The 13,975-nt window shown below is 35.5% G+C and overlaps 1 protein-coding gene across 1 annotated transcript in view; it reads left to right on the top strand.

The window, feature by feature from the left end:
• The window catches only part of LOC134586988 (CD109 antigen-like), a 98,562-nt gene that overhangs the window by 22,148 nt on the left and 62,439 nt on the right, over positions 1-13,975 (top strand). The window contains exons 6-13 of the mRNA XM_063442989.1: positions 893-932; positions 1,083-1,170; positions 1,883-1,982; positions 3,904-4,006; positions 5,413-5,522; positions 9,926-10,183; positions 13,432-13,527; positions 13,694-13,756. Coding sequence (XP_063299059.1) covers positions 893-932; positions 1,083-1,170; positions 1,883-1,982; positions 3,904-4,006; positions 5,413-5,522; positions 9,926-10,183; positions 13,432-13,527; positions 13,694-13,756 — 858 coding nt within the window. The remainder of the gene's footprint in view (positions 1-892; positions 933-1,082; positions 1,171-1,882; positions 1,983-3,903; positions 4,007-5,412; positions 5,523-9,925; positions 10,184-13,431; positions 13,528-13,693; positions 13,757-13,975) is intronic.

Below are 13,975 nucleotides of genomic sequence, written 5' to 3' on the forward strand. Positions count from 1 at the left end.
TACACACACTCTGTACCCCTTATATACACACTATACCCCCAGCACTCACATACACCCAGTAAACACACTCTATACCCCCAAACATACACTACACTCCCTGCACTCACATACTTTATGCCCTTATAAACACACACATTACACCCCTTGCATGCATACAAACTAATTTATATCCCATATAAATACACATTCAACACCCCCTGTTCACACTACAGCACCTATGCATACATTACCGCACCTATACACATGTGCTCTACAGCCCCAATATGCAGAAACACACTAGAGCCCCTAGATACACTGACAAACTCACAGTAAAGCCCTTACATGCACACACTACATCCCCTAGGCCCACGCACTCCACAGGTCCTATAGACACACACACACATACTTTACAACCGAGAAAAACACCCACCCACACTACAGCCCCGAGCCATACATATTACGCCACAAACAGACCCCTTTACACACACAATTCAACACAAATAGTCATTTGGTGGGTGGGTGGGGTGTGTGCCTGTCAATTGTGGTGACATTACACATCTCCTTTCTGGCCCCACCCCTCCTAGTAGGATACTCTGCCTTTAATTGCCCAGGCTGAATTTTTGTCCCAGTCCGGCCCTGAGGGCAAGTGTAAGAGTTATTCTTAGTGTTAGGGTTTCTATCAGCTCAAGGCAATACTAGATCACGCATGTTTTGGACTGCCTGAGATTAGTTGGAGCAACACTTAATCTGCAGATGCTATTTGCAGTTGCAACAAATACTTCAGCAGGAGAAATCTGAATTTATATTATGGCAACTGCAAATATAAATAATTTATCAATTTATCATAGATGGATTAAAAGCATGTTCTCCCTTTTTTATTGCTTAAAGTTTATGCTCTGTTTTTATTTTTCAGAATATGGAGACCACTGGATTTTTCACAGTTAGTGACTATGGTATGTGGCATACATATAAGTATATATCACGGCATAACATTTCCCACTTTTCTTCCATGCTATGATTTTTTTCAGTTTTTCCAATTACGTCACACTTTAAAACGTGCACATTAAGCATATTAAACCCATGCCTTTTTATATCTATTTCAGTTTTCCAAAGGTTTGAGGTTAAAATAAAAACCCCAGCTTTCTATGTTGAACACAAAAAGCTGAATCTTGAAGGAACAGTTACGGCAAAGTAAGTAATTTGTTAAGAATTGTGGCAAATATAATAATAATAATAATAATCGAGCAGTCAGAACTAAATAAAACAAGAAAATAAGAGGGAGAAATACATCCAGTTTGAACCAAAGTATTGTGTGATTTATTATTTATTTTATTTGTGCTGTTTATAAAGCTGTGTTTAGTAATATGGTTTGTGCGTCATTATAGTAATGAAACTAAAGGAAAACAAAATGTATGGAAAATTGACAAGAAAATTTAATTTTTAAGGCCAGAAAAGCAAAAATGGAGGCATAATTTACAGTAATATAAGTGCTGCAATTTCCCACAATTCTCAGTTTAGTTGATAAACTTTATAATTAACCCCAATATCACACATTTAAAAATACTTTTGATATTAATGTGACACAGGAAAGACATTGGCGATAAAATAATGTATTAAACTTATATTAATTAAATAATAGCACATCTTAATATTATTAAAACAAATGGATATACATATATTTTTTCTAGTTTAATGACTATTAAATATGCATTCAGTTAATAACAGGATATTAAAGCTTTACATGACATCACAAGAATAAAAATAAATGTTCATATGGGCATCCTATTGCCCAAACCTAATGATTGAATTTACATCTGACAATGTTATATAACCACAATAAATATTTAAATCGATTCAATATACTGTTATGAAGCTGCATTCTCTATTCTCTTTTTTGTTTCAGAAACATCTTTGGAAAATCAATAAATGGAAATGTAACGGTATCTCTGAACTCATTGTATTATAATTACATGTCTACCAATTCTATCAATAAAACATACACGGTAAGTCTTCTTTTGCCCTATTATTGTTATGACGTCTGCCTGTACATACAGGCAAAGATATTCTCTAAAAATATATTTCACTACACATTTTGTAGCACCTGCTATATTTTGTTTTAGATTGGGTTCTCTACTACAGAGAAGTAGACAACAAACCACAATATCTTAAAGCAATATAAATAAAAGAATTATATGATATATATGTACCATATGTTACGAGAACATTTTGCAAACATTGCTACAGTACAAGAATGTACGTTGTTAATACACTTTGGTTATAATAATGCATTGTATTAATTGCATCTGCTTTACATAATCTAATTTGAAATAAATTTAACCTTAACTTACCTGTATTCCAGCACCATCCAGTATTCAAATCATGACATTCCGCCTCTTTTCACGTTATCATGTATGATGACATTAATCAAATCCAATGTTCTTGCTGTGATCATCCAATCAAATGCACTCAGAGATTTTTCATAGAGAATCATTGAATTTAATGTTTCTCTAAGAGAAGCCTGGAATGCTATAATGTGCATGCATGCAGTGTGAGCATTCATGAGCAGTGAGCTGATTGACATAGCTCACAGCTTACAAATCCCAGACCCTTGGATTCAGTGCTAGTGGCTGGAGCATGGCCCAGTAGTAACTGCAGCCGCATCAAGAAGTATGGCCAGGGCTACAGCTTCCACTAGCATGGGGAGAAGGGCAAGAGTTACCAATACATGCAAAAGGTGGCACCAAGTTCCCCAGCAGAAACCATGAGATTCAGAGCTGGAGACCAGATGCTGGAGGTCTTTTGACTCCTGTACATTCACAAACAGGAAAGACCCAAATCCATTGATATCAGTACGCTATGCGTACTATTTTGAGTGGGTATGAGTGCAGGGGAGTATAATACCCAGCTCTTTGATTTAGAGGATTTGGGGCATGGCAATAAGACATGTTTTCAAGCCCTCAAACTAAATTAAAGTGAAATACATAATAAAGCAGGACATTTAAATGGCACTATAATAACTTAAAATGTTCTGTTAATATTTTTAGATACAATTTTAAATGCTTTAATATTTTTAACAATACTTTGATATATAGAAATATTTTTATACATAATATATTTTTTGATATTTTATTGTTTTGAAAAAACTATTTTAAAAGTTTATAGACTCATTAACATAAAGTCAAAAAAAGGAGAAAAAAATGTGCAAGTGATTTAAATAGGGCAGACTCTTGTAGCTTATATAGAATGTTTAAGCATTCATTGAATAGTTTTAAGGTAAATATATAAGTTGAATAGTATAAGTAGAATACTATTCATGTAGCATCCACTTAGGAACCACAGGCAAACGTATGACTATAAATGTAGTCAGAGAAAGTTAGGACAGATCTAATGTATTTTTCTATTTGAACTAAACACAAATCATAAATAGAAAAAGTTCTGTTCGCAGATAATGGTTACTAGTTGCCACTAGTTGTAAAACACAAAATTACACGTAGCTATATCTGCCTGCCTCTCAATCACTACTTTACATAGTTGCCTAGATTGAAAAAAGACCAACGTCCATCAAGTTCAACCCTGAAACCCCTTTCTTTATGCTGTTGATCCAAAAAAAAAAAAAAAAAAAAAAAAAAACTCCCCCCCAAAAAAACTATTGTAACCATTTCCATCTATGCTACAAAAAGAGGAAGCTCGATCTTGACTTGATAATAGCAATCAGATTTCTCCTTGGATCAACAACTTGTTCACATACATATCAATAATTTTCTTGAATATTCTGTTTATACAAAAAAGCATCCAAGCCTTTTTTTTAAAAAAATAATTATCTATATAATCACTTGTCTCTCTACATTATATGCAATTACCATGTCAATAAATAGTTTAAATAATACACAAGCTATTACTCTAATGCATTCTTTCCTTTTTTAGATTTCAGGATCTGCAAATTTCAGTTTCACATATGAAGAAATATCATATTTGTTGAACTGGGGTGGAATAAACATTACAGCCTCGGTAACCGAAGATTTTACAGGTACTTTACTAACATCTGTTCTGAACAAGTACATATAGTTGCAACAGTCTATGATGGATATCTGCAAACAGAAGACATAGAATTTCTTATTTGGCTATATAGACTGGCTGAATGGCAAGCAGGGTTTTTCTAAAAGGATTATTTACTAAAGTGAAGGTTCAAAATTAATTCAAGGTGAATTTAAAATGTTAACTTCACATTAGCTGAAATGAAAGCATAACTGGCTTCGAGAATATTTCCAGTTCGGCTATTTGGACCTTAGATTTGAAATTCACTTTGAAATCTTTAAAGGGACACTCCATAGCTATGAAGCACTTCCGCTTGCTGAATTGCATTATGTGTTTAGAGCTCGTCACATTTATGCCAGTTTATAAAAGTGCTGATTTCAATTGGGAAAAAAAAAGGGCAGACATCTCCTTGGATGTTAATCAGACAGCGAGGGAGGTTTTTTCCTCTTCGGTTAACTGCATAAAGCTTAACAGTGCACTCTTGCCTTTCTTTCTTCTCCGTGAGATTTATTACAGTTTATTGAGAAACATTGGAAAGACTTAAACGTGTGAATGACTCCTGCACAGAGACTTTTTCAATGAGAAGCCTCTGATAGGAGTATCCCCCATCTTTACAGAGTTATTCACCAAAGTCCAAAAGTTCAAAGGCCCCGTACCGAATTAAAGCTGCAAAATCCAGACATTGTTCACACTATTAAACAATGTCTAGATCTTAATTCAGACCTCGAATGGGCCTGGATTTGGTCTAGAATCTTCAAATCTAGGACCAGATGAAAAAATGAAACTAAAACTATTTGCCTTCTGGCAGAACTACGTAATTAAATAACCCTTAATACAGACACTGAATGTACCTGGGCGATTGCTGCAAATTTGTTTGGATGACCGAACTCTGCCTAGAATTGACTTTAGTATCAGAATATGAGAGTTGCCAAGGTCATCGGAATTTTTACCAGATTTTGATTATCTAGAAAAAACCTTTAGTTAATGACCCCATTAGTTTATGCCAGAAAGAGGAATGTGCTAGCTTAAATCAATAGGATATTTGCTTACAGAATTATAAATATAGTTACCCAATACAAAAAAAAATGAGATTGTCGTTCTTGACACATATAAAATAGAGTAGCAGTAGTCTTTCCACTCTTAAACTATGCTATGTCTTATACAATGTCTGTACCCAGAGCCTCTAAGAACAAGTACAAAAACAATAAACTATTTGCAGCAATGTATTTTAAAGCAAATCAATTTCCCTCAAATGCGACTTATTTGGTACCAAACCTTGAAAAGGCATTTACTACTTACATGTCCCAAGTAAATCCAAGTAGCAGACTCACTTTAAATACAGAATGTCAATATGATATAACAACTCAATAATATTGATGTCTTATCTTGTATTTTAAGGTATTGTAACACATGGATTATCACAAGTTGAAAAAACTGACTCTGACTACACACTTTTCATAGTTACTGAACCAAGAGAAACTACACCAGGTCTCAATTTCACAGCCCAGGTATGTCCACACAATCTGTGACTTGCACTGCGTTATAACAGGATATTCTTTAGCACCATTGTTTGTAGATAGACTGTACAACCACATATATTATATAATCCCTGGTTGACTGACTTTTGGTGCTAAGGATCTACGATATTCTTTAACATACAGAAGTCAGGCCAGCAGTGGCGACTCTCAAAACAATATATCTGGGGGGTGGGGCGAGTTAGCTGCCACAGTCAAAACTGGGGGACGTTACTAATTTCCACTGGGGTGTCAGGTAACGTGCCACCACTGGCTGTGTGGCGCCAGCATGCTGGCATCAGAAAACAGATTTACACAGAAATTACATTAACCATCTGGAATTCTTGTTCTGGGCTCGCTAATGACACGTCTTAATTTTATCTTTCAGTTGTTTATTAGATATCCTCATGTGGGATTGTCATATTTAAGGATACAAAGCTAGGGAGCTATCTACACACATTTTCATGCACACACACACAATCATTTACACACATAACTACAGACACATGTTCACAGACACACACACACAACCACTGATATACGCATATAACCACATACAAACAAACACACGCTCAAACACTTATAGACACACATAATCACACACATGCGATCATAGACTTCCACGCATAACCACATACACACACATCACAGAGAAACATACACATTCACAAATACACACATAATCAGACATAAACACATATAATCACAGATACATACACACACACACACACACACACACACATATAATCACATACAAACACACACAACAGACATTCACATAATCACACACATAATCACAGACAGATACACAATAACCACAGACATACACATAATAACATACACACACAAAGTCACAGACTGTAGCGGTACTTACCTTTTATAAGAGCCGCACAGCCCTCCTCCCGCCGTGCGGCACAACCGCTCCATGGGGCCAAACGGTATGGCCTCTGTGATTGAATAAACATACTTACCCTTTAGAGCTGGCAAATCGCTCTTCTGCTTTCGCCCACATCCCGCTGCTGCACTATGCTGGTAAAATTTAGAACGCTGCCCTCTTTAAGGACGCATTCTTATATAAGATTGCTGAATGATGTCACACCACCTCTTAAAGGTACCATGTCATCTAGGTGACCCTAATCTGTTTTGAGTCACAATGATTGCAAATAAAGGAGGGATCTGCACTCTCATCACTTGTAAACCTTGGTGCAGTGCACCTAGGGCTGGCAAAACCACATTCCATACAGTGAAGACAATGTAGTCCAGGCACTCAGTGTCATTTTCAAACAGCAGATTTTATTGGAGAAACACAGCAAACACAGCAACGTTTCGATCTGCAATCGGATCCTTGTCAAGCTTGTGTGATTGTCTTCACTATATTGTGTCTCAATGATGACGTGGACCAATCAGAAAACGGGTAAGCCTATCTAAGGCTGGTTTTAATCCCCTATCATGGTTTCTTGTAAATCCTTGTTTAGTGCTGCTAGAGATTCGCATGTGATTTCCTGTGTTTGACCTCAGTTTTGCATTTGACTTGTGATTACTGGTATCCTGAGCTTGGCTTTATATTTGACTTGTGATTTCTGGTACCTTGACCCAGGCTTCGAAGTTGACTCAGCTTTGTATATACTCTGGGTATTTCTGTACTCCTGACCTTGACTTATCCTGACCTCCTTTTGTTTGTTATTTTAATACGTTGAGTCCGGCTCAGTAATACATCTTTCGAATCCACCTTTTGTGGGTTTCCATTCTTCCTGCATGTTGGGGTACGACTCTCATGACACAGACTCAATAACAGACAGACACACACAGATACACACTTTTTATCAATTAAGAGGTCCACCAAGCCATCCTACCTCTCTGGGAAGGCAGGAGTGGATCCTCTTTTGGTGGCCAGTGGTCGGTGATGGGATCCCTCGTATGCCCTCTAATGATCTAATGATGCGGTGTCATATCACGGCTGGTGGCACAGTGCCCTCGCTGCCTGCACTCCCTTCCAATGAGTGGGAAAACAGTGCTTGCTCTGCCAAGTTTATTAAGCGCTGTATGCCCCGCTGAGCACTAGCGCTCTAGGCGGGGGGAGGAGGCAAGACTTAAAGTGACCCTAAACTTCCCAAACAAAATAAAAATTAATATAATTTGTTAGTAGATATACCTCCAATAAAAACATGCATGCTTTTAATAATACATTTTTTTCATTGGGGGGTATCTAAAAAGGTCTTGCAAAAGCTGCAGATCTCTTGTTTGAAGCCTTTGCAGGTCCTCCCCTTTCTAACTAAGCCAAGACTTCCTGTAGGTTGGGACCTACAGAATAATACCAAATAGGGCATTATTCAGAATGTGACAGTTTAGATACCTTAGGTCCTACAGATAACTATTCGTGTAACTAAAAAAATAATTTAGAAGACCAGTACAGATACTCATGCTCATTGCAACAAGTTTATATTTGAAGACATATTGTATTTTTGTTTTTGCCGTGAAGCTCTGTTATGTGTGCATACACACCAAAATTTCAGCCCATAGAAAAGGTACAGAAGGAACTGGGGCACATATGGACTGTTCATACAGACCACTTGTCATATATCAGAAAACATAGTAGATAACCATGAAATTAGCTAAAAGCAAGACATTTTTCACTCCCTGGATTGAAAAACATCTCCAAGTCAACAATTTTTTCAGAACTAGTTAAAATTAAATAATTTTGAGCCTGCTAGTTTAAAATAAACTGTAGCAAAGAATTCATCTTAAACGGTGCTGATTCTAATATTTAGCAGCAAAGTGAGATTTCTGGTGCTTGTTTCTTGTATGTGCAGCAGTTAAACCTTCCCAAACCAGAGCCTCTTCTTTCTGGTCGTAGATGCAAATAAAACAGGGAGTGTAGGAAAGCAGCGCTTTACAGATAAAATCCAATGGAGCATTATAAAAGAAAAACTAAATGGGACAGGAATGCAAATATAGTGTAGTATGTATAGAAGAAGTAGAGGCAAAAATATGGAAAAGTATTGCACTCACACGTTTCTGGAGTTATAGATCAGCTCCAGATCACAGTGTTTGAATGGGATAATTCCGTCTGTGGATCTATACATGGTCCTGGTCCCCTCTGGTATTGTGTCTTTGTGCCAGTAACCCACGTTGTGCATCCAGGATAATGCTCCAGTGATATGCAGAGAATATAAAAATAACAAAAATAGTGCTCTCTGTTTTTATGAAACAAATAAAAAAGGAGATGTACACAAATAGGTATTGCTCAATCCTTAACAGCATAGGTGGTATATCCCGCACCCGGGCATGTGAGATGAAGCTTCTCCAATAAATGATGTTCAATAAAGGTCCAAAAGTAAAATACAAACTCATTTTATTGAAATATGAAATAAAAAGAAAAGAAGTAACACACTTTTACAAAGTCTTTTCAAGGTGCTGATTTTAATGCTTTCTACTTCATATTGCCATTTGATACATATAAAATGTATAATCTATACATATAAATGTTATATATATTGGTTTGCATACTAATTTGGGTTTGGTACATGCTTTATAGTAACTATAACCGAAAAAAAGTGTGTCAAGTCAAAAAAATATAAAAAAAAATATATTTGATCATGTGTAAATTAGTTTAAAAAAAAATTGTTTAAAGAAAATGTATAAACCTGTTAGATCACTCACAATCATGCCTAATGCAAATTGTCTTGCCATGTCCATTAAGATCAACATGGGGGCACACAGTTTAGTCTGAGCTTGGATTCTTTGAAATGCACAGCAACTTGACTTTCGAGTTACTGGAAAATGCCCAAGAATGCCAACATGAGCTGAGTGTGTAGAACAATACTGTAGTTGTATTTCAGGTTTCAAAATCCAGGTTTAAAACACCCTCTGTGTTTCTTGTATTGTATCAGCCAAAATGTTCAGCTAGCAGCTTTAAACCAGAGAAATTAAGACTTGAAAAAAGCAGAAGGCTACAGTGTAACTAGCAAACAATGTATTATAACAATGTTATTGTGAATAATACAAATGACTTGGCTTGAAAGTATTTGTGACTATTTAGGCATTTCTGAATATACATCAGGGATCAAGAAAAAAACAAGATTTAAGCAGGGGGTATGCATGCGTGCCTCCTATTTATGTTAACAACCATAATTACATTATAATTATCATCTTTTCTTTAATTTTCTTTTCTTCTTTTTTAAAATGTATAAAGCATATCTATTATTTTCTTAACAACTTTCCACAGCTATTCACACACTTGTTTTGCAGTATTTTGCTCATTTTGTACTGTAAGAAATAGTCCCAAAAACCATATATAATGAAGAAATGAATCTAAAACTGAATCTTCCATTGTTCAGGTTTGCTTAACTATAGTTATGTTTATAAAATTTGTGAATAATTATTTTTTCTTTATACAGCTGCAGGTCCTGAGATTTGATAATGCATCTCTAACAGAAGAAGAGAGAAATAAAATTGTTACAGTTAAAATTATTCAGTCAACTACTGAATTCTGGTTTTCAGAATTATTTTCTAATGCCTCACTAGACAATGTCAGTTTGACTACACCATCATCCAATCCAGGAAGTGTAATTGTGCGAGAATACACCACCCCAGAATCTGGAATTATCAATATTTCGTTTCCAATAATTCAGTCTGTACAAGTGATAAAGATTGAGGTGGGTGTAAATGCACTTTAACAGGAAGCATTAAAAAAAAAACCTACATTACGAATAAAATATATATATATTCTTTTTTCAAAAATACAAATGAAAAGAAAAAGTATGTAAAGTGCCTGAAAACTATTTTTCTGCATGAATTAGTCATAAAACATCATCTCATCTTCATTAAAGTCACAAGTATAGACAAACACAATGTGCTTAAAATAACAATATACAAACACTTATAATATTTCATATCTTTATTGAACACACCTCAGTCACAGTTGAAAAAGGGAGCACTTGGATTTAAAGGGACATGCATTACTTGACATTTCTTTTTTTTAAGCTAGCAAACACCTATACAAATATACAAGTCAAAATAAAGCAAGAAATAATTTGAAAGTATGTAATATATGTCTATAAACTTGGTCAGATTACATTATTGGGCATACCTCTCAGCTAGGGTAGGTTCTTCAGCCTCCCACTTATCTATCTCAGTTTCAGACTTGTCCTTGAATGACAGAAACAGGGAATCATTGCGCAGTATATTATTATTATTATTATTATTATTACTTATATAGCGACAACAAATTCTGCAGCGCTTTACAATAGGTGGACTAACAAACATATAATTGTAACCAGTTTGATGCACAGGAAAAGAGGGGTTGAGGGCCCTGCTCAATGAGCTTACATGCTAGAGGGAGTGGGGTAAAGTGACACAAAAGGTAAGGATAGCATTAAAGTAGTAGGAGAGAGAAACCAGACACCGGGGCCTACTCTGCAAGATCCCTCTCTTCTCCCCCTGTCAGAATGTTGCGAGTTGAAGAAATCTTCTGTATGCATGTGTGTAAATCTGTCAACTATGCCCAATGCACCTTTCCATCATTCATACGGATGGACACTGATTGGTTATATTAGTGTTTCTCTTAGAGTAGGTGTGAAAAGCATAAGAAAGAAGAAGCAGGTAAATATTGAAAAAAATCAAATTGAACTACTTTTTTTCAGACTGCAAAGTGAGGCAACTGTCTAATTCAAAGCTAAAGCTTTTGAATGTGACAGCTTTCTCAAAAATGATGCATGTCCTTTTAATCACTAATTGATCCTCCTTTGGCAGCATTACCCTCATCCAAGCATTTACGGTAGCTGTGGATTAGACCTGCACAATGTTCAGAATGAAATTTGGATCACAGAACTGCTTCAGCTTAGGCATATTATTAGGATGCCTTTTCAAATATTTTTATTAATACATTTTTGAATAACAATAACAATGCAGAAGAGATAACTATAACAAAAACAGGGGGAAATACAATGAATGTGCATTACCCAATAATAACTGTAATAAAAAAAAATTCTTAGGATGTCTGATATCCACAGCTCTGTTGGGGGTCTAGGTTCTGACTGGGCCACTCCAAAGGGTTGATTTTTGTTTTTTTATGCCAATCTGTAGTGATTTTATTTTGATGTTTAGGATTATTGTCCTGCTGCATCACCCAACGTCTATGTAGAGCACAGCCACACTGACATTATCCTGTAGGATATCGTAATAAACTTTAGAATTCATTTTTCCTTCAATGATGGCAGTGGTCCAGGCCCTGAAGCAGCAAAGAAGCCCTAATTCATGATGCTACTTTTACCTTGCTAATTCTGTGAGATGATGTTTTCATGTTGGTATACAGTGGTATACAGTGCCATTTTATGCCATACAAAGTGCTGCATAATCTCCTTAACAACTCCACCTTAGTTTCATCAGTCCACAAAACATTTTCCTACTAGCGTTTTGAGTGTCAAGATGTCTTTGGAAAACATCAGGTGTGCTGCAATTTGGAAAGCAGTGGCTAAATGTGTGGTGTTGTGCCCTTTGAGTCATCTTGGCTGGACAGTAATTTCAAGATAGAATAGCCACTGTACTAAATAGACTAAACATTTATAGACAATTTGAAATAAACCTTTTAACTTTTTAAATGCAGGTCTTCTTAGAGCTATTTTTGAAAGGCAACAGATGATTGAGTGCTTTTTATAAGTCAAAGTAGCTCAATCCACACCTGTAGTCTTGTTGAATGAATTTGACACATGGTTTACTATTCTTTTTATTTTTTATAATTCTTTATTTTTGTTGTGCATGTTATTACAGAAATGCTAGCAATGCCACGACAGCTATTGCAAGGTAAAAAGAAAACATAGCGAAACAATTGCATAGCATATTGATAACAGTGCACATTTTTTAACAAAAAGTAGAGCCCAAGCATTCATATCCAGATACTAGGTGAGATTGTCGTTTTTGTCTAGGGTAAAGTTTCTAGATATGATGAGTTAGAAACATAGAGTAGTGTAGTTACATTAGTAGTAGAAACACGGCGTAGTCTCAATAATTTAGTAAAATAAAATAAAACAGGCTTATCAAACACCACCTCTGTAGTAATGAACTGGAACATTGGGGACAGGTTTACTACTTTTTTTTTTTTTTTTTTTTTAACTCTAGCTAACTTTTATTGAAGTCATTAGCCTAGGATTTCACATACTTATTCCAATCTATACTGTGAATATTTTAATAATATGGTCAATATTTACAAGACCTATACAATCATTTGTGTGCTAATAGTTAAAACAGATTGTGTTAGTCGATTACTGCAACTCAGATGAGCATCAAATCAGATTTTAAGACAAACATATAAAAACGCAGTCATTTCTAAGGGGTTAATATACTTTTACGTGCCACTGCAGTCATAAAGAGACACTTCAGGCACCGAGACCACTTTTGCCCATTGGAGTGGTTTGGGTGTCAACTCCCATCACTCTTAACCCTGCAAGTGTAATTATTGCAGTTTTTATAAACTGCAATAAATACCTTGCAAGGCTAAGTCCTCCTCTAGTGGCTTCTTAGAACACGAAAAGTGTTTTTAAATGATGCTGGACATCCTAACGCTATGCATGAGGACCTCCAACGTCGCCAGAATCCCCAATGGAATTGAAGAATGCTTTCCTATGGGGAGGTCTAATGCACCTGGCCATTGCCGCGTATGTGCATTAGGTCTCCCCTGCCGGCAGAGCCTGAGAGGGACATGGATTCAGGTAAGTCACTGAAGGGGTTTTAACCCCTTCAGCAACATGGGATGGGGGGTGGGAATTAGAGGATTTGTTTTCCTAGCACTGGAGAGTCCCTTTAAGTTAATATACAATTAATATACAAATGGATGATTCAAACAAATTATTCAGCACAAAATATATTTAGTGAAAAAATTTTTTATAACCAATATTTTTGTTTCCAGGCTCAGTACCAAAATACCACTCAGAACTGGATCCTGGAAAAAAGTGGTAGATTAAATGGTTATGCTCAAATAAGAATTTCAAACTCTGTGAAAAAGGTAACATTTCAAAATATTACTGCTATTTCATACCAATCTAAAATACAGTTTGAGATTATAAGAACAATATGGATATTAAAAATGATAAAATTATTAAAATGTAAATTAACATAACATTTAAACAAAAATAATATAAAAACCATTTTTTTTTTTTAATATATTTCAGGTTGGAGAAACATTTCAGGTTGAAGTTAATACCCTACCAAAGAGTCAGAAACTATATTATACGGTATGTCATTTTTTAATTTCTAAAGATTCAGGTAGTCAATAAACGCTTAAAAGTGTTTAACAAGCACAGTGTTTCTATAGATTAATTGGCAAGTTCCAATTACTTTTGCAACCAAGTAGGTACTTCAATCTTTTTTGCTATCTTTTAAAATGAATTAATAATCCCTGTTGGGCATTATTCTTTAGGTTCCTGATATAAGTGCTAAAATACGTTGTTAAG

Source organism: Pelobates fuscus, chromosome 2 (assembly GCF_036172605.1).
Source record: "Pelobates fuscus isolate aPelFus1 chromosome 2, aPelFus1.pri, whole genome shotgun sequence".
In the NCBI taxonomy this organism is placed as follows: Eukaryota; Metazoa; Chordata; class Amphibia; order Anura; family Pelobatidae; genus Pelobates; species Pelobates fuscus.